This window comes from Amblyraja radiata, chromosome 38 (genome assembly GCF_010909765.2).
Source record: "Amblyraja radiata isolate CabotCenter1 chromosome 38, sAmbRad1.1.pri, whole genome shotgun sequence".
Lineage (NCBI taxonomy): Eukaryota > Metazoa > Chordata > Chondrichthyes > Rajiformes > Rajidae > Amblyraja > Amblyraja radiata.
In genome coordinates, this window is record NC_045993.1 from 7,432,029 (window position 1) to 7,455,831 (window position 23,803).

At 38.7% G+C, this 23,803-nt stretch overlaps 1 protein-coding gene across 10 annotated transcripts in view; it reads left to right on the forward strand.

Annotated features, from left to right (window-relative positions):
- The window catches only part of LOC116966763 (RNA binding protein fox-1 homolog 2-like), a 209,913-nt gene that overhangs the window by 162,547 nt on the left and 23,563 nt on the right, over positions 1 to 23,803 (forward strand). For all 10 annotated transcript variants that reach the window (XR_004410067.1, XM_033013085.1, XM_033013086.1 and 7 more), the window contains 4 exons: positions 7,237 to 7,329; positions 13,828 to 13,888; positions 21,929 to 21,982; positions 22,925 to 22,999. Coding sequence is in view for 9 of the 10 variants with exons in the window: in XM_033013085.1 (XP_032868976.1) it covers positions 7,237 to 7,329; positions 13,828 to 13,888; positions 21,929 to 21,982; positions 22,925 to 22,999 (283 nt within the window). In the remaining variant the exon portion in view is untranslated. The remainder of the gene's footprint in view (positions 1 to 7,236; positions 7,330 to 13,827; positions 13,889 to 21,928; positions 21,983 to 22,924; positions 23,000 to 23,803) is intronic.

Genomic DNA, 23,803 nt, shown 5'->3' on the forward strand with positions numbered 1-23,803 from the left:
CCTTTACAGTGGGTCCTCAGAGTCGGCCACAGGTATCCAGCTTATGGAGCCTCACCATGCATTGGTATGCTTGCTGTGTACGGTATCTGGGAGACCACTGCTAACCATGCCCAAACTGCCCGAATTGGGAGAAATCAAACTGAACTGATGATGAGGAGTGGCTTGCAAGAATGTCCAGGGATCTTTAGTCAGGGCATAATAATTGATGGCATGGGCACCACGATAACACTTAAGCTGTTATCACTCCATTATTTAAAAAGTTAGAGATCTGTAATTTTATTAGCTGGAAATTAATATTCAGTGTGCTGCTGAATGTATATTTGTTAGGCAACATATTTTACCCCATGAAGCTGTTGATGAATTGTTCCATGCAACTTCTAAAGTATTTTTAATTCCTGTTTGAGCATAGAAAAAGAGTATGAGCAAGCTATTCAATCAACATAGATGTTCAAAACATCATTGGCATTGATATTTTTTAAACAGTTTGCAAGTGTTTGTGGCATTCATTCATGAAAACTCAAATCACTATTTCCTGATGATTTCTTTGCCTTAAAGTCTAAAAGATCTCATGTTGATGCTCGAACTGTGCCATGTGAGTTAATTTCAATCGGAGCAGCTGTAAGGGCATAAATATCAGCAGTACTACCCCATTGATAACGGAGTAGAACAATTGCTGCCCAAAGATCATTGTACAGACATTTGATGAGAATAGGATCGGACTTGCCTATAATGTTTATCGTCACGCGACCAACTCATTGCCAGGGCCTATGCACAAAGATATGTCACTTTGCCGATGTATTAGAGGGCAGCCAGCACCCAGAAGCATTTTATGTAGAAAATTTAGATCATGGAAGAAAATTTAAATAAATTGGAAAATAGTAAGATGCATCACAATGCTGGTGTCTTCCCATGCTCATATATTGAGGAAAATTTTTAAGTTGCCAAGAGGTCAAATGATTTCAGCAGATAGCACAATGTGTATAGTGTGAACAGAGACCTTTGATTAACAGCTCCATTAATTACAAACAAATACTTTTCTCATACTAGGCTATATTTTAATATGCTCGTCAGAAAATCACGTGATTTTGAGTTAACGTTTTTTTAAATGGAAGCAATATGAATGTCAAATGCTGAACTTAACATTTTTTTTCCCATCCAGTTAATCAGGCTTAGAATATGAGCAAGAATGTGAGTTATATTATATAATACATAAACCTACAGTTAACCAAGATCAGACCAGCCTGTTTTTTGTTCTTCACTGAAAGGATGTGTCCCAGTGAGGATGACACGGGGCAGCTTAATTCTGATTTTCATTGCTCCTGATAGTGGTGGTTGGCAGTGTCACCTGTGGGCTCGAACTGGGGAACTGATTCTTGCAAAAAGCTTCACGTCATTCTTAGTTGATGAATAAGGTTTTAGATAAAACTCCTCTAACGCAGCATGAAAACAACTACCCTCGACCAATCACTTCAAGCATGATTGTTTTTGCTGCTGAAACTGTGTTATTATGTGCACTGTGGTATATTGGGGATATGGTGCATGTATTCTTATGGGTTAAATTGTGTTTTCTGTCTATGAACACACATAGGAGTATTGCCTTTTTTATTTCTCGTTTTTATATTTGTATCTAGTAACATTTATTTATCATTCTTCTGCAGGGGTTGTTGATCTACTTTTTTGACACTGCTCATCTGTTGCTTGTATTTATTGCAGTTCTGAGGCCAGGTTAAAACGACGAGTTACTTGGGCTATCTCCATCACACTTCCTTTCTATAATTATTTACCATTAATTTCTTTAAGCTTTGATAAAACCCTGTATATGGTCCATAACTTTAAATGCAAACCTACCTACATTGAGTTACTATTTTATTTTCAAGTGCCCTAGACTTCCATACCCACATGTCCAAATTTGGCTGTGAAACTGTGTGTGTGTGTGTGTGTCTGTGTGTGTGTGTGCGCGCTCCCTGCCAAATTGAGGACAGATGACTTTAGGAATAGCTAGAGCAGAATAAGATTGAATTTCTGCCCTCTACACTAAATATGGATTTGTAAGGGCTGACAAAGCATTAAGTAAGAGTGTTGATTTTTATGGTTGGAGAGGGGAAATTTTATTGAGTTGACCTTTCATCGTTATGGAACATTATAAGCTACCGTACAAGAAATTTTGGAACTTGAGAACTTTTGCATTGTTCCTTTGTCTCTGTTCATCCTCCAATTCTGTAGCTGTCAAATCTTGATAACTGGTTATTCAATGTTACACAAAAATTGGGAAGTTAGATTCGTTCAACCACGAGGCCTCACCGTGATTCATGGCCAATGAACTATTTTGGAGTATATTCAGTACTGTATGGGACAAACTATGATGATGTTGTGCTCAGCATAGCCCCATCAACAGCAAAGACGTCAGTTAATTCCTGTGGCATTGTTGTTTGAGGAATGTGTGTGGACAGGAACATCAGACGAACACTCATATTCTTCAGATCATACCATAAGGAAGAAAAGAGATCTGTTTAATGTCTCCTTTGAAAACTCTGAGCATGCACAACTGCAACGTACTGCATTGAAATTGCTCAAATTACATGACCAGGTCTAGGAATAGATTTGGATTTTCAGACCTTCTGACTCGGGCAATGATCCAATTGTTGAAGCAATCTCAGGTTTAATACAAAATACATGTTGCAACTTTATCATCACAATATTTTCCAAAATATTTGTCCGTTGTTGATCGCACTTTAGGATGAAGCTGGCATCACCGTTGCAAAAGATTTAAAGTGTTTTTTTGCGAAGAAACTTGGCCAGCTAGAGCAATTTATGGAAGGAAAAATAAAATGGAAAAATCAATCATTTGATGAGAATTGTAAGATCAGTGCATTTGTTCAGGATTGGGGTAGAATGAAATTGCAGAGGAGGGAAAGAATTTTAAGGAATGGATGATGGTTTTGATTGATGGGGAGTCAATAAAGACAAAAATGGTCAAAGTCATTTGTGATAATGTTAGAAATCTTTAATTAAAATTTAAATGATTAATATGTTCCCATTTGCCATTAATTTTAGATATTGCCAAATCTTGACCTGTTTTCCTCCGATCATTCCCACCTTTTTTTGTTGAAACGTTTATCACAATTCTAATATTATAGTGTCTGCACTTAACAGGGAATAATTTTCTAAATTGCTGAAATTTAATGTAATATAAAAAATACTGCAGGAAGAAGGTGGTTTAACAAAGTATTCACTCATTCACATATACTTCACAGTAGGAGTTTTGTTTATTGCAGCAGTTTCCTTACTCCACAGCCAATATAAAATGAAATGAGACTAATTAGGCCATGGTAACAGTAAGATAAAAATAGATTTAGTAATGCATAGTGCTTAGGAATGGTCATATCCGATATACAAATAACTATTTACCAAACACCTTGAGAATTGAGCATCATATTTAAATTGGCTTTAAAATTTTAAGTACTCCATGAAGACTGCTGAATGATAGCACATCACTATTGATCTAGAAATAAAACCCAAGATCTTCATTAAAACGATATCAAATATACAAGAAGGAGATGGTGTTGGGGCACTTGAAGAGCATTAAGGTAGCTAAATCCCTAGGACGTAATGAGATTTAGCTCAGATTATTGAGGCGAGACAGGAGATTGTGGGATCCTCAACAAAGACCGTTGCAACTTCTCGAGCCATGGGCGAGTTCCCGGAGAACAGCTAATGTCCCTTTATTTAAGAAGGGATGTAAAGAGAATCCAAGGAATTATAGGTTGTTGAATCCCACGTCAGGATTCTTTGGGATATGATTTACTCATATTTGGAGATGGGTTAATTCGAGGCTGTCAGCATGACTTTGAACATAGCAGGGCATGACTTACTAACTTGATCAAGTTTTTTTGAAGAAGTGACAAGGGTGATCGATGATGTTAGGGCAGTGGATGTTGTCTACAGATTTTAGTCAGGCAGTTGATAAAATCCCCCTTGGCAGGCTGATCCAGAAGATTAAGATGCATACTATTAACATTGACTTGATCATATCGATTCAGAACTGGCTTACTGGTAGAAGACAGAGTTGTGGTGGAAATATAATACTCACGCTGGAGGTCTGTGACCAGTGGAGTTCCATGGAGATATGTTCTGGGACTTCTGCCGTTTGTGATGATGTATAAAATGACTTGGACGTAAACATGGACGGATTAGTTTGTAAGTTTACGGATGACACCAAGATGGCTGGAGCCACAGTCTGCGAGGAAGGCTGTCAAGGTATACAGTAGAATATAGATCAGCTACAGAAAAGGACAGATAAATGGCAGACGGAGTTTAATCTGAGCAAATGTGAGGTGTTGCACTTTGGGAGGTCAAAGGTAAGGGGGAAATATATAATTAATGACATTACCCTTAACAGCATTAATGCACAGAAGCATCTTGGTACCCAAGTCTATAACCCCCTGAAAGTGGCAATGCAAGTAGATAGAGTGGTGAAGAAGGCATATGCCATGCTGGCTTTCTTTCATAGGTCGGGGGATTGGATATAAGCGTCAGGATACAGGTTTATAGGACATTAGTTAGGCTGCATTTGGAGTAGTGCATGCAGTTCTGGTCACCCCATTAATGGAAGGATGTTGAGGCTTTGGGAAGTGTTTACCAGAATGATGCCTGGATAAGAGGTATTGACTAGAGGTTGGACAGACTTAGATTGTTTTCACTGGGATGCTAGAGTTTGCAACAAGACCTGATAAAAGTATATAAAATTATAACAGGCATATGATTGCCAGAACCCTTTTCCAAGGATGGAAAAATCAAATACTGGAAGGCATAACTTTAAGGTAAGAGGGGCAAAGTTTAAAGGAGATGGGGCAACTTTATTTATACACAGGATGGTGAGTGCCTGGAACGTACTGCTGGGGTTGGTGGTGGAGGCAGATATGATAGTGAGAGTTAGGAGACTTTTAGACGGGCACATGGATATGCAGTTAATGGAGGGATATGGATTATGTGCAGGTAGATAAGAGATGGTCTTGGCATCATGTTCAGCACAAACATTGCGGGCCGAAGGGCCTGTTCCTATGCTTTACTGTTCTATCTTATATACCCCCCTGTAGAATAGAAATGTTTAAATATAGCCGCATGGTTGCCTTTAATTATTGTATTATATCTTAACCAGGTCTCTCTGTTGTTAAAAGAACATTATGATTAATTAATCATCTTGGTGAAGAGTCCAAGTTTGAATTGGAACATTTTCAATTTTGGTTTGAGTTGAGGTTTGTTTCATTGGACATTCAGTGTTAGAGAGATGCTGAGTCAGGTTACTTATTGAAAAATGCTCCTCTGTTACAGCACAGCGTCATAGTACCCATTGAGCTTCAACATTCAGCATGAGCGGAATAGCCAGTATTGCTTCATTTTAACTTTTCATTTCCTCTAATCAGCATCCTTATGACCTCTGAGTACGATTGCTATTTAGTGCTGAATTACACTTCATTTACATTGTAGACTTCTGCTATTAGAAACTGCCAAAATTAATTTCTCTTGGGACTATTATGACTGTGAGTGGAGACTTTCCTGCCATCTGTCTCTGCTGGCTTGAACCCAGATTTCGGAGGTGAAAAGGACAGTGTTCTGACTGTGCCACCCATTCCCCCCCAAAAAACGACTTCTTACAATGCAATCCTACAAAACATTGAAATACATTCCCTGTTTAAAATATGTTATGGTTTGGAAAACTCAGGAATTGATTGGTATCAAAAGTTGATTGTGTTAATTAGGATTAGTTTGGATTCTATGTGTCCATGGGTTTATACTAAAGTGTTAAAGCCCAAATAATTCATGGCTTGGCTGGCAAACACACAAAAGCATTTATCCACTGACTGACTACATAATTTATCTCTATGACCAACTCCTTTCACATGACCAAAAATTGCATTCTGCAAAGCAAATTGTCTCAAACTATCTCACACTTGATCCATATGCTTCAAATGTGCAGCCGGAGATTTGGGTTTCTGAAGGCTTTCGTAGTTGGATCATTTTCTTCGTCCATTTGGCTCACAGAATTCTAGCTTTGATGTGGTCAGTTGTTTTTCCATTGGCTCCTTTCACAGTCTAATAAGTGGCAGCTGAAAGTCATCTCTCACGAACACACAATTAAATTTAATTAATAGCAGTCTTCCAGGAATCAACTGATGAAGTTAGGAAAAGGCAAGAAGCAGAAAGGCAGGGAAGTAGCATTTTGGCAACCTGCGTGTCAAAACAAGAGAGAGACTATTAACTCAATTTGATTTATTTCATTACGAGAATTATATTTTCAGCAAAAAGATTGGTGCGATTGCTGTACAGAACTTACAAAAATGTACCCGTCAATTCATCTCGTGTGTTTCCTACAGGCCAGACTCTTGCTGATATGTGGTTCCACAGTTTCTGGCAGCTCTGGAATCTTTCCAAGGGATGCAGACACTCACTGCTGCAGCTGTGGTTGAAGCTGTCCTCAGTAATTGGAGTTTTCAGCAGAGGTCACTGGAGAATTATAAACAGCAGGACACTGACTGATTTTCCAGACCCCTCCCCATCTATTGACACCACCAATCCTACAAAGGTTTGAAATAAGGAAGTTACCCACCAATACCTCAACATGATAACGGGTTAGACACACAGTGCCATGGTTGCACTGTTCGCATGTAAAAAAATATAGCATGAAACTGACAGTAACAGCCAAATAAATGTGTTATATTCTGGGTGACTGTAGCTCATAAGGTTTGACTGTTATAAAGTTATAAAACTCTATACATTTACTTTCCTTAGGGACCAGGACAAATAGCATTTAGAATTTTCATTAGCTAAGCAAAGTATATGCTTTAGAAGCCAGCTGCAAGAACAACCCAGAAATTGTTGATCAGCATAAATACTAATTATAGATAATGCATAGGAACACCTAAAAACATGAATTTGAAATTGCAATGTTCCTTCCGACCTCTGCTCACTAAAATTCTATATCCTGCTCTTTGCCGCTTTCATCCATCACTTTCCTTTACCCACAAAATGCTGCCCCAAACTCCCGATTACTAATGATCAGCCCAAGTAACGAGTACAGTTTTGTTTGGCCTCGCCGCTTACCTTTTTATTTATTTTTAATTTTCCAAGAAACATGCATGAGGATGAGAGAGAAGAGTATTGCTGATTGTGGTCATGTACTTGTTCTATTTATAATGATGTGCATGTTGTTCTCCCCCCTTCTCCCGCCGCATGCAGGGATTCGGGTTCGTAACTTTCGAATCTAGTGCTGATGCCGACAGGGCGAGGGAGAAATTACACGGCACGGTGGTTGAGGGCCGTAAAATAGAGGTGCATGTCTTAAAAAAAATTGTTTCCTTCTATACATTTAATTTAAATGTCTTGCCTCACTTTTTATTTTATACACTGGTTGTTCGATGGTCATCTTTTGTGCGTCATTGTTCTAACTCCTCCTTTACCCTCCAATCTCTTTTTTGCACTCATTAATTTACACAGTAATTCCTCCTGCCTTGCTGACCAGAATTATGTTTGTTTTTTTTTTTAATTTGGCCTCTGTTGTGCAAGGCTCTCTTCTGTTTTGTTTTTGCAATGAGAATGTCCAGTTTTACCTCCGTGTCTTTCAAAGCAGGGTGCAAATAGGTTCCCCTTGGTTTTATGAGGTAAAACTACCGAAACACAAAATGAAATGAGTCAGTTTTCTCCAATGCAGTGCTGAGGGGTGAATCCATCAGTGGAGGTGGCCTCTCCTTTTGTAAACAAGAGGTTGACTCGAGCTTCTTTGGACTGCCTTTCCAAGCAGCTGCAGATGGCCTTAGATCAATGCTCTGAACTACTTGGAATGTGCATAACAAAATTATGTTTATCACATATTATTAAAAGATAATCAGTTAAAACATAATACGTTATTCATTTACTCTTATTTTTTGTTAAAACCTTCTATAAATCCAATTGTTTCCTTGCCTTCAGGCTATTACGAGCCAGCCAAATCTGCAGACGGCTTAGAGTGCCTTTGTCCAAAGAGGATCCGAAGCCTGATTAATGTTTCATAATTTTGGTTGGAATTTTCTTAATTCCCAAGGAACTTTAGGTCTTAGATTTCCTCCTCAGCTCTGCCTTGTATGCAGACTGGTCTTTATGAATCATTTAAAGCCTTTTGAGTAAGATGTTTGCATATTTTGCTTTTTTTTTTATATTTCCCTCCTCGATGATGTAGCGTTTAGGGCCCTTCACTTGAGTCACAGTAACCATGGTAACTATACATGCTGGCGATGGTACGCAAGGGGGTAAGTGAACCAAAAAAGGAAAACAAAACAAACGAACACAAACAAAAAGGAAACCCATCTGCCATTTCACGTTTAACGCTACGAATGTGACTTGACTTGTCGTTTTCCCCTTTTCCAATGCTGTTTTTTGGTGCTGCCTGTACTGGAATGTACATTTTTTTTTTTTTTTTTAAGCAGCCTGAGCTATATTTAGTGGTTGATTGATGGTGACTCCTCCACATCTTACTCAGAGTTTTAACTACAGTTTTGCTGATTAATGCACCCTTTCTTTGTGTTTGTTTGTCCTTGTTCCCCCTCTCTCCCCCTTTCCTTGTATGTCACGCCTGTGAATGGTTACTCTGTTTCTCTGGGATTGTGCCTCTATCTCTATTGGCTCAATGTGTGGCTTCTCCAATGGTTCTTGGCCCTTCTTGGTGCTCATGTTGCACACTGCTGGAAAACTGACTTTTGCCCTCACTTAATGTTTAAACCCCTTCACTACTATCCTTTTAATTTTTAAGATTTATTTTGGCATGTTCCTTGTTTCATTGTTTTGTCCCATGGTTTTTAGATCTGTTTGAGTGTGGCCAAACAAAGGTAAACCTAGTACTTCTCAGGCTAAAAACTGTGTAGACCTTCAATGGGTGAGAGTGTATTTTGCGAAGTGTTCTGATCAAATCTATTGATTCTAATAGAGTCCCTGATCAAAGATCACCTACTAATAATGAGTTTTAATAAAATATTAAACTGCTTTTTATCTTGACTTTTATATTCCAACATAAACAGAGTGGGATTTTTTTGAAAAACACTAGTTCTCGTTTTTGTTGAAAGCATCCTTTAAGTGAGTTTCCATTGTCTCAATTTTTTTTTTAAATCTTCTGGAGGTGCTGATTCATGCTAGCTTACGATTCCATTGCCACCTCCTGCATCCTGGTATTCCCACCAAAATACCACTTATTCATTTGTGGGACTAGCAAGTGAGTGTCATCAGGCTGTTCAATCTTGAAGGGACATCACAGTTCAGGTTGAACTTCTTGTCACCTAACATGCTAATGCCACTGGAAGTGAAGTCACTGGAGCTTTTGTTCATTTGCCCTAATATGTGGCCCACTGACAGATTTTGTTTGCCACTGCTCTGAAGTGCCTTTGAATGTTTTGTCATGTTAAAGGTGCTATATAAATACAACAGTTGTTCAGGTTAGCATATTAAAGAAATATTGGTTTTCTTTCAATGCCTCCCCTTTTAACCTCTATGACATGATTTACTAAAGCACTGTTGCTGTCAGCCTGGCTTAGATTGGCACTCCTTGACCCTGGAATTGAGCATGTTCCCTCCCTGCTCTTTAGGGCTGCTTTCTGTTTACTCATTAAACCAATTGGTATGCCTCTTATTCATTCTAAAATCAGTAGCAGTAACCACACTAGGTAAGTCTTCCTGACACTGAGGGGCAAGTGTGAGTCTTAACTCCAACGGGAAAGGATAAAAACTGCCGATGAATATTCAGCTGGTCAGTCAACTTCTGTGAATTGAAGGACAAGTGTTAATATGTCATGTTGATAATCTTTCATCAACCTTTTATCAGAAACTGGCTGAAATAGGGCAAAGATAACATGGGAGTTAAGGTGATAAATTAGGGTAGAAATAAATTCTAGTCGATTTAAGAAATGATTTAACAAAGATGGACTCTAAACAGCTACTTGAAGCTAACCAATCAATCTGAGTACTGACATGCATTTAGGAAGGCGATTCAAGCCCTCCAGGGTCCACATGTTTTCACAAAAGTAAAGGATGGGACTGCTGAAATGTAAAACTACCGAGATGACATGGGGCATAAATGAAAAAGTGAGACTGATAAAGAGAACTTTAATCACAAAGTTTAAGACTGACTAAAAGCTGAGAAAAATATAGAAAATGTGAGGGTGAAATTAAAAGAGATGTTGGGAAAGCCAAGATAGGGTATGAAAAAATAACGGAAAATAAAACCAAAGAAACCCCAAGATATTTTATAAATGTATAGAGTTAGAACATAATTAAGGAAAGAGTAGGGTCACTTAAAGATTAAGTTATGTATGGTAAAAATCAATGTGAGTCAAAGATTGTCCTTTGGAGCTATCTTCATAAAAAAGGGGGATGATGCCAATGTGGTGTATTAGGAAGAGATTTATGCAAAATTACATATAAAGCTGCTAGGACAGGAAGTGAGGGGATATATCACCAGACCCAGATGAAATTTATCCTAAGCGTTTTTTTTTTTAAATATGGAGGAAAATGTAACGGTTCTGAACATCATATTCCAATCCCCTCTAGCTGCCAGTGTGATGCCAAAGGATTGGACCTTTGCTAAAATTATACTATTGTTTTAAAAGTAGAAGGAAAAAAAACAGAATAATTACTACAATCAATTCTGAGCAAGAAAATGAAACTGCAATTTGAAAGATGTAAATTAAGCAAGCAAATAATACATGCATTTGTTAATGTTGACTAACAATTGGGTCAAATGAGAGCAATTCATTTTATATAGTCCATCTTGGGGTTTTTTAAGCGTCTTTTGAAAAACTCCCGCTTTATAGGCAGGTTAAAAAGGTAAAAGCCTGTGGGTTGCCAGAGGGAGTAGCAAGGTTGATCCATAGACCCACCCAGTGGCAAGAAGCAAAGGAGTATTGTCTTTGGGATAGGACGAACTGTTTCTACTGGTGTTGTATATGGCTCAGTAGACAATCTCTTACTTTTTGGAGTTAGACATAATTGTAGGGCGCATGACAAAAGTCTGCAGATGTTCCAAAACTTGCCCATTTGAATAGAGGAAAAATTAAACTCCTAGAAGTTACAGATGGCCAGGTTGGTCAGGAAAGTTGCAAACCGAATTTTACACAGTGAGGTGCAGAAGATGCACCAAGGCGAGGCCGTGAAGAAAGACTGAGAAGTGTGAAAGAACAGGGGAATCTTGGGACGTATATACACCGATCCTTAAAGATAGCTGTACAGATTGATGTGGTATAAAATGCATGGAGGATGATTTGTTTTATTAATCCAGACAGACTAAATGTAGCTATATATTGACTATGCTGGAACCCTATTCAATGTTAAATTAAAGAGAAAATGTTTGGGCTGACATTTCAAGTTAAACTATAATACATGAGTTAGCCCACAGCTTGTGTACTGTATGCAAAAACGATGTAGTTGCAATGTGAAGAGTACTGGGAAGATTTCTAAGGATGTTGCCAGGACTGAAAAATATTAGTTATATAGACTAGATATTTGTCTTTGAAACTGAGTGGAGACTTGACTTGAGGTGTATAACATTGAGGAGCCTGTGTAAGATAGGACCTTTTCCCTTAGCAGAAAAGTTATAAACTGGTACAAGAATTTACACTGGTTGGTTGATCTGAAAATAGCATCTAGTCTATAAGGGAGAAACGGGGTGACAGACCTGGGTGATAAGGGTGACAGACCTTCAGCACCGTTTAAAAGTATTTGGATATGTTCTTCTAGCACTTGGCTGCAGATCAATTGTGGCAAGGGTACTCCTTTTCAGCTTGCATGGACACAGAGGGCTAAATAGATTCCTGTTCTATCATGCAGTTTTGTATGACCTCCATATAACTGGACCTAGGAAATTTGAAACATTTTTACATTGATAAATGTTAGTTACCCACTTTCTTGCTTGCTAGTTTATTGAAAGACAGACTTTTAAAACGTTTTTTTGGTCTAATTTCATAGCTAAACAGAACACTTGTAATGTTCCTGAGACTCATTTGCAATCAATAAGTATTCAGTTCCTTTGCATAACTGAAAATGATCAAATACAGATAGAGTCAGGTTAGCTACAGATCTGGAACCCACCAGAATAAATTCACCTTACAATGAATACCTTGTTTAACTTGTTACTCTTTCATGGAGGTACTGGTAGCTAATGCATTGAACTCATCAGTGAGAATCAAGATCATCAGCAATGAAGGATTTTATGTGGTCTGATTGCTGTCTTTGTGTCACTTTGAAGGCATTGTACACATGTTGCAAGAAGGCTTGAAGGAATCAGCACCTGTACTGTAGTGAATATTGAGAGGTAAATTTCTTGGGGCTTAAATAAAATTAGTTCCTCAGAGGCTCTTCAAAAATACTCGCAAATCCCTTTTGGTTAAACTGAAGCTTGGAGAAATGGACCTCATTGAACCTTACAGGAGTGGGTCCATTTGGTCTATCGCACTTGCCTAGCACTATGATAAACATCTAATAGTTCAACCCTGTTAGGCCTCTTCAAGTTTTTTTCCTTTCCAAATATACATTGAAATCCATTTTAAAAGTTACTAAACCCATGCACCCTATTATGCATTGCATCCCAGGTCACAACATATGTCAAAGCAAAAATTCCCATCTCTTTTTTCAAAAAAATACTTCAAAATGCATCCTGTGCTTCCTGCTAGACTCTTTTCCAACATTTTCATCATTTCAACACCACTATTAACTCTCCTCTATTCATATCCTTTGTGAGTTTTGTCTCAACTTCTGCATTCTTCATGTACTTTAGGTGCCTCATCTCATTCCCCAACCCAGTACTGTTCTCGTCAATCTCCTCTGTCCTTTCTACAAGGGGTTAGCATCCAGTTTAAAATATGGTGGCCCAGACTTGAACACAATTCTCCCCTTGAGCTCTAACCAATGATTTACAAAAACTGATTGAGAATAACTTTTTTTTGCCCTCAGTTTCCTCTTTAATATCTGCCAGTCAAGTTTTGCAAAGGCTATTTTTAATTCTTAACTTTTCCTGTCATCTTGAAAGATGTACATCCTGAAGGTCACAAGGTCCAATACACCACCCCTACCCTGTCACCAACACACTGCTTTTGAATTATATTAAAGATAGTATATTGTCTCCCTTATGCTAAAAAAAAAAATCAATTGCTGTACATTTGTTACTTTCTCCGAAATGTCTATATTTTCCTGATATTTCATTATCCTCAATGTTTTATAACATTTTCAAACATTATTGTTTTGTGTCCACCCTTTCTATTGAGCAGTTCAAATGACTTGCAATAATTTCTGTCCAGCCTTGTACTCATCTCCTGAAAAGAGCATACCCTCCTTGATGGTCATCTGAACTGAAGCAAAGAGAATACGTTTTTACAAATCTAACAGAATAAATGACCTCTTATTTACAACCATTTATTTGGCCTCATAAATACATCACAATCAAGCAAATCCATATATTGCAGTTGATATGTCCTCTTCCCCAAAGAAACTCCAAGCAAACAAATTGTTCAGTCATTTCCGTTTTCAATGTGGACAAAATATGAAAAGAGCTTGCCTGAGAAATAATGGTTTACATTTGAGTGTCCTTGTTGAAAATATTTAAAAACATTTTGAATTTTATTAATAAATGCTAATATGTATATTGAGTTAAAAAGTAAATTGTAAATTTTATTTCTAATTCAGATAATGCTATGACCATAATAATTAAGAGTAAATCGTTCTTGATTGTGCTAGTCTTTGCATGTTCTGTATTTTAAACTCAATGACCTTTTCCTTGTTTAACGTGCTGGTTCTGTGTCGATCTGTGAACCTCAGGTAAACAATGCCACAGCTCGTGTGATGACTAATAAGAAGATGGTGAGCCCTTATGCAAATGGTAGGTATTTCAAGGATTAAGCGTATACAAATTTAGCAACATTTTTTGTACATGTTGTGACATATTGTTTCAAACTTTAGTGGAAGCAAACCAGATCTGCATAAATGCTATCATTTTTCAAACGCAGTTTTTTTATAGGTGCTTGAACAATTAAGATTGATTGAGAAACTCCTTGAAGTTTGACCTTAATGCTTGTATTGCCTCTTTTGTATATACAGCATCCCACAGATTAGGCCAACCCGCATTAACGAGTAAATACAGTTATTTGTCGAAAAGTGATGAACCAATGGAAATATATAGCCCCTGTAACTGTAGCCTAGGAATTAGAAAATTGGTGAAGGGCCCTGTTCATAATCTCTCCCAGTGGTGCTTGCGCATATCTGTGAATTAACTAGGGTGGATATTTAGAATTGACTGCCAGGAGCCTCTCACCTCCCCACCATCGAAGGGATCTATCGCAGTTGCTGCCTCAAAAAGGCTGCCAACATCATCAGGGACCCACACCATCCTGGCCACACACTCATCTCTCTGCTGCCATCAGGTAGAAGGTACAGGAGCCTGAAATCTGGTACATCCAGGTTCAGGAACAGCTTCTTCCCCACAGCCATCTCGCCATCAAACAAACTCTGAACTATAACAACCTTTGCACTTTATCTGTTTATTTATATATATATATATAGTGTATATATAGTGTATATAGTCTATGCTATATAGACGCACTGAACTGTTCTATATTTATGCTTATAATATTCTGTTGTGTTGCAGCAAGCAAGAATTTCATTGTCCTATCTGGGACACATGACAGTAAACTCTCTTCTTGACTTGACCAAAATATTAAAGAGAGTTGGATACTGAACGGAGCGATTTCCAGTACAAAAAGTACAGGCATTGATTGATTGACCTTTTCTCATAGACTGTTATGGTCTGATGGAGGCTGCAGCTCCCAAGATTGGGTCTGTTTGTAATAAGCCTACAGTGAAATTAATGTTATTTCATTTGAAGGTCAACTGTGAAGAAATGCCATTTAAGCAAAGTGTTGAGAAGCTGCTACATCTCCGAGAACCTTTTCTCTATAATCATGTTCGCCTTCTGGCCAAATGTTTCTGAAACTGCTGCAAAAGCTTAGTTTTGTTACTGAATTATTGAATGCAGTGTTTTTAGCGAGGAAAAAATATATTGCACTTTTAAGTAGCAGAATACCTGAAGGCACATAACGGGAACATTATCAGGTAATGATGACGCTGAGTCACATTGCAGATGTTAGGTCAGATGACCGAAAGTGCGGTCCAAGAGGTTTTTAAAGGAAGAAAAAAAGATGAAAGGGTTTATGGAGGAATTCCAGAAGTTAGGGACTTGCATGAATGCCAAAAATGAAGGAACTTAAAAGTTGAAAGAGTGAAAGTATCTTGGAAGGTGTTTTAGATGGATGAAGATTTGAGATTTGGAGGAATTAGAAACGTTGTGAATTTTAAAATCAAGTCTTTGCTTAATTGGGAGCCTGTATAAATCAATAGAAGGCAGGGTTGATCAGGAAGGTAGCAAAGAGATGAATGAGGTTTTCAGTGGCAAATAAGCTAAAGGACAGCTAGAACCGTGCAGTATTTCAAGCTGCCCAAACTATCTATTTGATGGCACTGATAAGTAGTTATCTCATATCATATTTGAGATCAAAATGGAAGCAAAACATTTGGTTTAGTTCCAGATATATGCAGGAGAGAAGTGGAGTTGTTGGCTGGGAGTTTGCAGAGAGATCTGAAAATGATTCTCAATGCTTCATCCATTTCTGTTCATCCATTTCAAGACATTTAACAAGTAATGTGACAGTGAAGAAATAATTTTCTAATTTTGGATAACCCACTCCCACCATTCCATTCAGGGTCTCTTTCATCTTATTCTTTACCCCCTACCCCAACCATTAGCTTGGCATCACCCTCCAACACCCGGTTCCATCCATCAATCACTGGCATATCTGTTTATTTGTTTTTCTTCTCCCTTGGTTCACCTTTCTTTTCCCTCCAGTGCCTGCTTCCATCTGCTCAACATTACTCCCGTATCTGCTTCCACCTGTCACCTACCATCCTCTTTCTCAGTTTAGACAGTGTTCCGGGTTGGCTGTAATACATTCAGGTATTTTGGATAGGGAAGTGAGATTGGAGTAGTAGTTTGCAAAGACCGAGGAATCAAAGGGTGCTTTGATAGACGGGTGAAATAGATGAAAGACACAAAATGCTGGAGTGAATCAGTGGGTCAGACAGCATCCCTGGACAACATGGTTGGGTGCAGTTTTGGGTCAGGATCCTTCTTTAGACTGATTGCAGGGGGAAGGGATGGCAAAGCATGGCAAGTCATAGGAAATGGAGAGGTGCTGGACAAAGCATGGTAGGTCATAGGTGAATACAGGCATTGGGGGGGGGGGGGTTGTTTGATGGTTGGACAAGTACTAGAGATGAACACGCACCAGGTGTGAATTGTCTAGGAATGTTGGTGGGGAGGGGAGAGATAGGTGCAAGGTCAGCCAGAGCTCAGGAGAGGGGAGGCAAAAGAAAATGGGGGTTATGGGGGAGAAAGGGGATGGGGTTGTTTTGTAGACGGTACCCAAAATTGGAGAATTTGTTGTTCGTACCGATGGGTTGTAAGCTACCCAACTGGAATATGAAGTGCTGTTCCTCCAGTTTGCATGTGGCCTCATTCTGGCAATGGAGGAGACCAAGGTCGGTATGGGAAGGGAGTTATAATGGTTAGCAATCGGTAGTTCCTGCCAGCCTTGGCAGACCAAGCGTAAGGTGTTCGGCGAAATGGTTGCCAAGTCTACGCTTGGTCTCGCTGATGTACAGGGGGCCTTATCGTGAGCATAAGATGCAGTAGATGAGGCTGGAGGAGGTACACGTGAACCACTGTTACTGGAAGGGCTGTCAGAGTCCCTGAATGGATGCGAAGGAGGAGGTATAGGGACAGGTGTTGTATCTCCTGCGGTTGTAGGGGAAATTACTCAGAGTGGGGGTGGTTTGGATGGGAAGGATGAATGAACCAAGGAGTTGGGGAGAGGGCAGCCTCTGCAGAAGGCAGAAAGGGTGGAGATGGGAAGATCTGATGGGTGGTGGCATCACATTGGAGGTGCCGGAAATGTCGGTGGATGATGTGTTGGATGCGGAGGCTGGTGAGGTGAAAGATAAGGACCAGGTAACAGTATTTTTGTTGCTTCTGAGGGGAGGGGGAGCAAGAGCAGAGCTACGGAACACAGAGGAGACATGGGTGAGGGATCCATCCATGACAGAAGGGGGGAAATCACGTTTTCCATAGAAAGAGGACATCGGAGATGGTGCATTTTGAATTGAAAGCCTCATCTTGGGTGCTGACATGTCGGAGACAAAAAAAAACAATGAACTCGGGAACTTGAAAGGAATACTGAATGATCAGCGAGTTAATAGAAGGGAGCAGAAGATAAGGAGGTTGGAGGGAAACTAAAGAAAAATATAAATTCTAAGCCTGGGCTAGGGAAGGAACATTCTTTTATCCAGCAGGTTAGGAGAAAAGAGGGAAGCCATAGAGACAGTGGACAGAGTAAAAAAAAAAAAACTCATGACGATTAGACATCTGAATGTTCGCCTTGAATATAAATTATTCTGAGCAAAGCTTCCGATCGTCATTTGCGATGCAGCAATTTAACACATCAATATTTGGAAAACCAAAGCTACATGATGGTTTTGCTGTGTTGTGGTGATACCCTGGTTTGACACCTAGCTGAATTCTAGTTACTATGTTAAAAAAACAGTTGCATGTGACAGAGAGTGCAAAGATGATCCCACGGGTGAAGGGAACTGAGGAAAGATAAGAATAGCTTGAATTGAAAAAAGGGGTTGTTAAATTTTATCTTATCATGGCATTGATTATACTGGTGCATTTTCAGGTTAGACCAGAAATATTCAAATAACCAAGTTGTATAGAACCGGTGGACCTTGCTTTACATTGGGGAAAATACCAAAAAGGGTTTTGTTACTGTTTGAACAACAACATGGCAATTGAGACTTGTGGATGCAGAGCATTAGGCGCTCACCTCCACCGTGCATGTGGATCTTCTACTGCAGTAGATATCGGACATCATCCTGTAGTTAATTTTAATATATGAGTTGAATCAGGGGCAGACGTATAGAAATCTAAGTACACTCTTGTGGGGGTAGGTGGGGGGGAGGCGACCTTTTCCTCATCTTCCTTTTAGTACTTTTTTAAAGGAACTCTATGCCTCTGATATTTGACCCTTTGCTAAGGGAAGAGGCCTTATTTATTTCCCCTCTTTTTTTAATAAACCTCAATTCCCTCAGCTTCCAAGAGAACAACCCCAGCTCATCCAACCTTTCTTCTCAGCTGAGTTATTCCAATCCTGGCCACATTCTTGTAAATCCCCGCACCCCCTCCATTGCAATCACATCTATTCTGCAATATGATGACCAGAAGTGAGCCATCATGAAATCTGTGCTCTTTTTATTTTGTATTTGGCTAATGAAGGAAAGTATCACAATGCCTTTTCAACCATCCTATTGATTGGTCTTGCTTACTATAAGGATCTATATACTCTATGGTTGCTCTGTCCTTTCACGCCACTACTCTGTGCCCTCGTATATTGTGCATTCTCTTGCTTTCTTGTCCCCAACACATTACCTCGCACTTTTTTGAAATTAACTTTGCACTTTTTCTGCCCAGCTAGCCAAACTATCAACATATTCAAGCTTTCCTCGTTCAACCATGCAATTAATTTGATTATCATCCTCAAACTATTAATCGTGCTCCTATAATTACGTCTAAATCATATATATTACACAATTCAAGATTTGAGTACTAAATCCTGTGGAAGCCACTGGATTTGCTTCCAGAAACAAAAACACCCATCAAGCATACTCTGACTCATGCCAATGAGCCAATTTAGAATCCAATTTTCCATCTTCCCTTCAATCCCCCAGATTTTTAGTATTCTCACCTGCCTGTAATGTAGGACTTGATCAAATCCATATAGACCACATCAAACCTTCATCGACCCTTTTGTTATGACAAAAAAAATCCAATTGTTCCTCAAACGTTGAGTATGAATTTATTAATAATTTGTTAACATCCATTATTAATGTACGCCTGTCCAAGTGAAGCTTTATATTATCCTTTAGAATAGATTCTAGTTATCTGCCACAACCAAAGTTAACTGTCTACCTCCAGAGTGAAATAGAGCAGGAAATAAAGAGCATGCGATAGAAGCCAGTATTAACACAAACAAAAACTAGTCTGATTATAGGAAGTTCGAGAAAATGAACTTGAACATGATAAAGCATCAGAAGAGACTGGCAGCAAAGAAAAGGTGGAATCGAGGGGGGAATATTAGATAGTATTAGACAAAAGGCATCAACATTTCCTCCGTAATAAATATCAGCAGAGGGGCACCTCAAGGCTATTTGCTTAGTCCTCTATAGTTCTAACTCTATCGTTAAATTCGCCAATGACACCCACCATTGTTGGATGAATTACGGGTAATGATGAGTCAGTTGAGGAGGAAAATCGATCGTCTGATCTCAATGTCATTCAGACCAAAGAACTGATTGTTGAGTTTAGAAACGGAAGTCCAAGGATCCACAAACCTTTTTTCATAGACAGGCAGGTGGTAGAGAGAGTCAACAACTACAAGTTTACTTTACTATATGTTAGAGATACAGCGCAGAAACGGGCCCTTCGGCCCACAGAGTAACACTATCCTGCACACTATTTTACAATTTTATCGAAGCCAATTAACTGACAAACCTTCACGTCTTTGGAGTGCGGGAGGAAACCGGAGCACCTTGAGAGCACCTGCCTTCATGAAAGTTATAGAACACCCCCCCCCCCCCACCCCTATACACAAATTGTGATGACCTAGCAGTATGGTGTTAATGAAGAACTCGAATTAGCTCAGTAAAAATAATTAGCATAAGAGAAATTAATGGGATGGAGAGGTGATAAATCTCCATTATGAGGTGATTTGCATTCTTGAAGTGGCTATGGAGATAATGAATTAATTTAACCAAGATAACCAAAATCATCTTCCAAAATTCCAGATGTCTCAAAATGGTTTCCATGGTTTGGAAGTTGCAAATGTAGTCGAGCTCCTTCAGAAAGAAGATAGAAGAATAAAAAGAGGACCATAGAGCAAGTTAGCTGCTATCAGAATGGAGGAAATGCTAGAATCTATTGCTAAGAAGTGATAACAATATTTGTTTGAAGAAAAATGCTCACAATAGAATTAGATTCATGATAGGAAAATCAAGACAAGTGATGGGAGTGACTGCAGTGACTGTTGCTGGGGCTCCAGCAGTTCACAATCTATATCAATGATTTGGATGACGGGAACAAATGTAAAACATGGAAGTTTGCTGATGATACAAAACTAGGTAACAGTGTCTTGTGCCTGTGAAATAAGATAGCTGTCAAATTGTCCTCTTTAGTACAAAAATGTAGTATGGAGTTTGGTCTTTTGAGGGATAATGGAGAAATAGGTGGCAGACGGAAAAATATGTGTTGATTCACCTTGTGGTAAGAATGGAAAGATGGAACAAATTTTGAATGGTGAGAGATGCAAGTGTCCTTGTATGTGAATTGCAGAATACAGATACGTACATGCAAGCAATAAGGAAGGCAGACAAATATTGGTCTTTTCCCTAGTTAATTTGAGTTAAAGAGGTTGCACAATTGGTTCACTGCAATTCTAGGGAGATCTATATCCAGTAGATATGGTTGTCTATTTACATCACCTCTTAGTGCAAGGAACTACAAACACCATTGTATTTTGCTTTTGTGGATCTCAACAACGCATTTTACACCTTGTACAGGAGAAAACTCTCAGACGCAAAAAGCTGGCTGTCCCCTAAAACTTCTCGGTCTCATTCATTCCTTTCATGACAACATCCCCAACACTACAGTTTGATGATGATTTTATTTCTAATTGTTTTGAGATGAAAAATGGAGTGAAACAAGGACTCGTCTGCCTGGCCCCTGTTTTTCTGCATTCTTGACCCGCATTGCATTCATGCCCACGTGAAAAGTGTATATATTAATTAATTGATTATTTGTCTGATCAGTAAATCTGACATGGAAGAATAACAAACTCGCACTTAAGAATCAAAAGTTGATCTATAATCAGGCTGAAGAAGGATCCTGACTCAAAAGGTTGTCTTGTGTATAATGTCTACATTCTTAGCATATTGCCATACGGTAGTGAAACATGGTTTACGTGCTACTTTCTTCTTATCGAGTCCACATCACAAGATTAGAAATTGTTCCGCCAGAGCTGAACACACTTCTCGGCATCTGCATACAATGGCGTCTTGTGCGTAGTGGTGGAAACAGGGCCGCGACGTGAACGTTCTTTCCTTGACCCCATGCTACTTTCTGACCTAAGCTCTAACACAGCATTGGTGGACTTGCTATTGATTGCATAAGTCTCAAGCACACTCTGTTGTACCTGTGTTTCCGGTGGCTTTAAAGGTAGCATCAGCTGCACACCAGAATGTGACCAAACAGCTTGTGTGAACCATGATGATAAAAGTTCGTAGGCAGCTCCTGTATTTGCTACTGTGTTCACTCACAGCTTCGGGATTGGTTGTCTCTGGTTCATTTAACCCAACAAGAGCTAAGAGCACGTGTGTACCACAAATATTGTGCATAACATTTTTCATTCGTTTGAATAAAGTTGCTGACCTATTAGGAAACTAATGTAAAATTGATTAATCTGTTGCAATGGTGTAGCTTGAAAGACCAACATCTGTCAGACTCTTGAGCAAAACACAAACTACTGAAGTAATTCAGCGGGTCAGGCAGCATTTCTGAGGGAATGAATAGGCAACGTTTTGGGCCAGGACCCATCTTAATTTGAAGGATGAGGGAGGATCTTGATGTCTCTGTTCCTTATGCGTCTGTCAGAATCTCGGTATTCTCATTTGTTTCCTGTGACCATTTTTTGGATACAATGTTGTTCAAACCAAGGCTTGATGTTGCCACCATTTAATAGTATTTGTATTTGATTTTCAGGCTGGAAACTGAGTCCTGTGGTTGGTGCTGTCTACAGTCCTGAATTTTACGCAGGTAAAGTGTTTCATTAGCTTTCATTCACATATTGTAACAGTTTAAAGATAAACGATCTCAACCACAGTTCCATATTTCCTTACAACATTTCTATTTTACAGTTTCTGTATTTGTCAATCAAATTATTCCAGTCAATCAATCTGAAACATTTTCTGAATTTGAAATGTGAAACAATTTGGAACTAAGAAATAAATTATATTGTTTCTCTTTTTGAGAAGTTGTTTTAATAATAATATCAATAATAATTAATTAATTATTAATTAATGATATTATGTAATAATGTCGTTTACATTTTTTGGAAGTGGATCTGTGGCAGTCTGTCCCCTAGCTTGAGGTGCGGAGATCAGCACACTGAACCCATCTGGGATCTGCTGGTCTGCATGAATTACTCTCATACTGGAATTTGTAACTGAGTGTCTGGTAGCCCTTCAACCTAAATAGGATTGATCTAGGAAAATTTGTGTTTGCTGCTGATATCAAAAGAACGTTTTTTGTTTTCTCCAGAGATACTGTCTGAGTTTCTCCAGCTTTTTGTGTCTATCTTCCGTTTTATTTTTTTTCCTTTGACTCTATGACTCTATTTCGCTCCAAGAAAATGATCTTATTGTTTGCGCCTGTAGAAATTGTTGCCCTCTGCCACAAAAGGAAATGTTTTTATATATACCGTGAATCTTTTAAACGGAGGAAGTAAAGTGATCACATTTCGGATGTGAAGAATAAAAATCAAAAATAAAAATCTGGTAGAATTAGGAAATCGATCATCTGAATTATTGAATGGTCTATTTTTGTCTATGGAAGGATACATAAAACAGTGAATTCTTGGATAAGAGCATTGATTTAACATACAAAATATCATCATGAAATATGCATATTATATATAATGCATTTTTGCTGCCAAAGAAAATAAATGTTAATGCTGTTTTTGACATTTTTTTACATTAGGTCCAGCATCACTATCATCTTTACCCTTTCACCTACATCCTGTTGCGTCCACAGCACTCAGTCCAACACACAATGGTAAGACCAATTTTAAAATCTTCTATTCAAATAATTTACCTTGTAATATAGCAAATGAATGGTTCAGTGGTTTCTTTATTGTTATGTATGCATAGCACAGTGAAATTATTTTGCACAACCCACAAATGCACAGTCACCATATTTAAGTGCCATTTACAAAGAAAGTTGCTGGCTTCTGAGGTCCTAATGTGTCTCCATATATCTCTTAATGAAATACAGGTTATTGTAGTTTGGCTTATCCAATTTGGCATGTCTTGTGAACTCTTCCATTCCTTCCAATTCTACACTTCCAATCCCCACACCCCTCAATTCATTGCAGGCTCCACCAAGAGGAATTTAATGGTTAGGGTTTGAACATCACTTGGTAATAGTCAAAGAGTCATACAGTTTGGAAATGGGCCCTTTGGTCCAACTTGCCCGCACTGGCCAACATGTCCCAGGTACATTAGTCCCACCTGCTTGTGTTTGGCTCGTATACCTCCAAACCTGGCCAGATTATTTTGTTTTGGAGAGGCTTGATAATGTGCTTTAATTTTGTGTATAATTGTGCTATGGCGTGGATGATGTGTAGAGTCAAGCTATTTGTACATTTGTTTAATAGATTCCTACCACATTATCACAATATTACCATAGTATGGCAAATTGAACCAATATTCTAAACATTCAAAAGGGAACCAGCTAGTCTATTCCACTCAGCCATGGGGTCATATCTACATGTCCCCATCTCAACCTATATCCAATCTCTCCCCTTATTTCAAACTGACTAGTTAATGACTTTTAGAAGCTAAGAGCCAGAGAAAAATA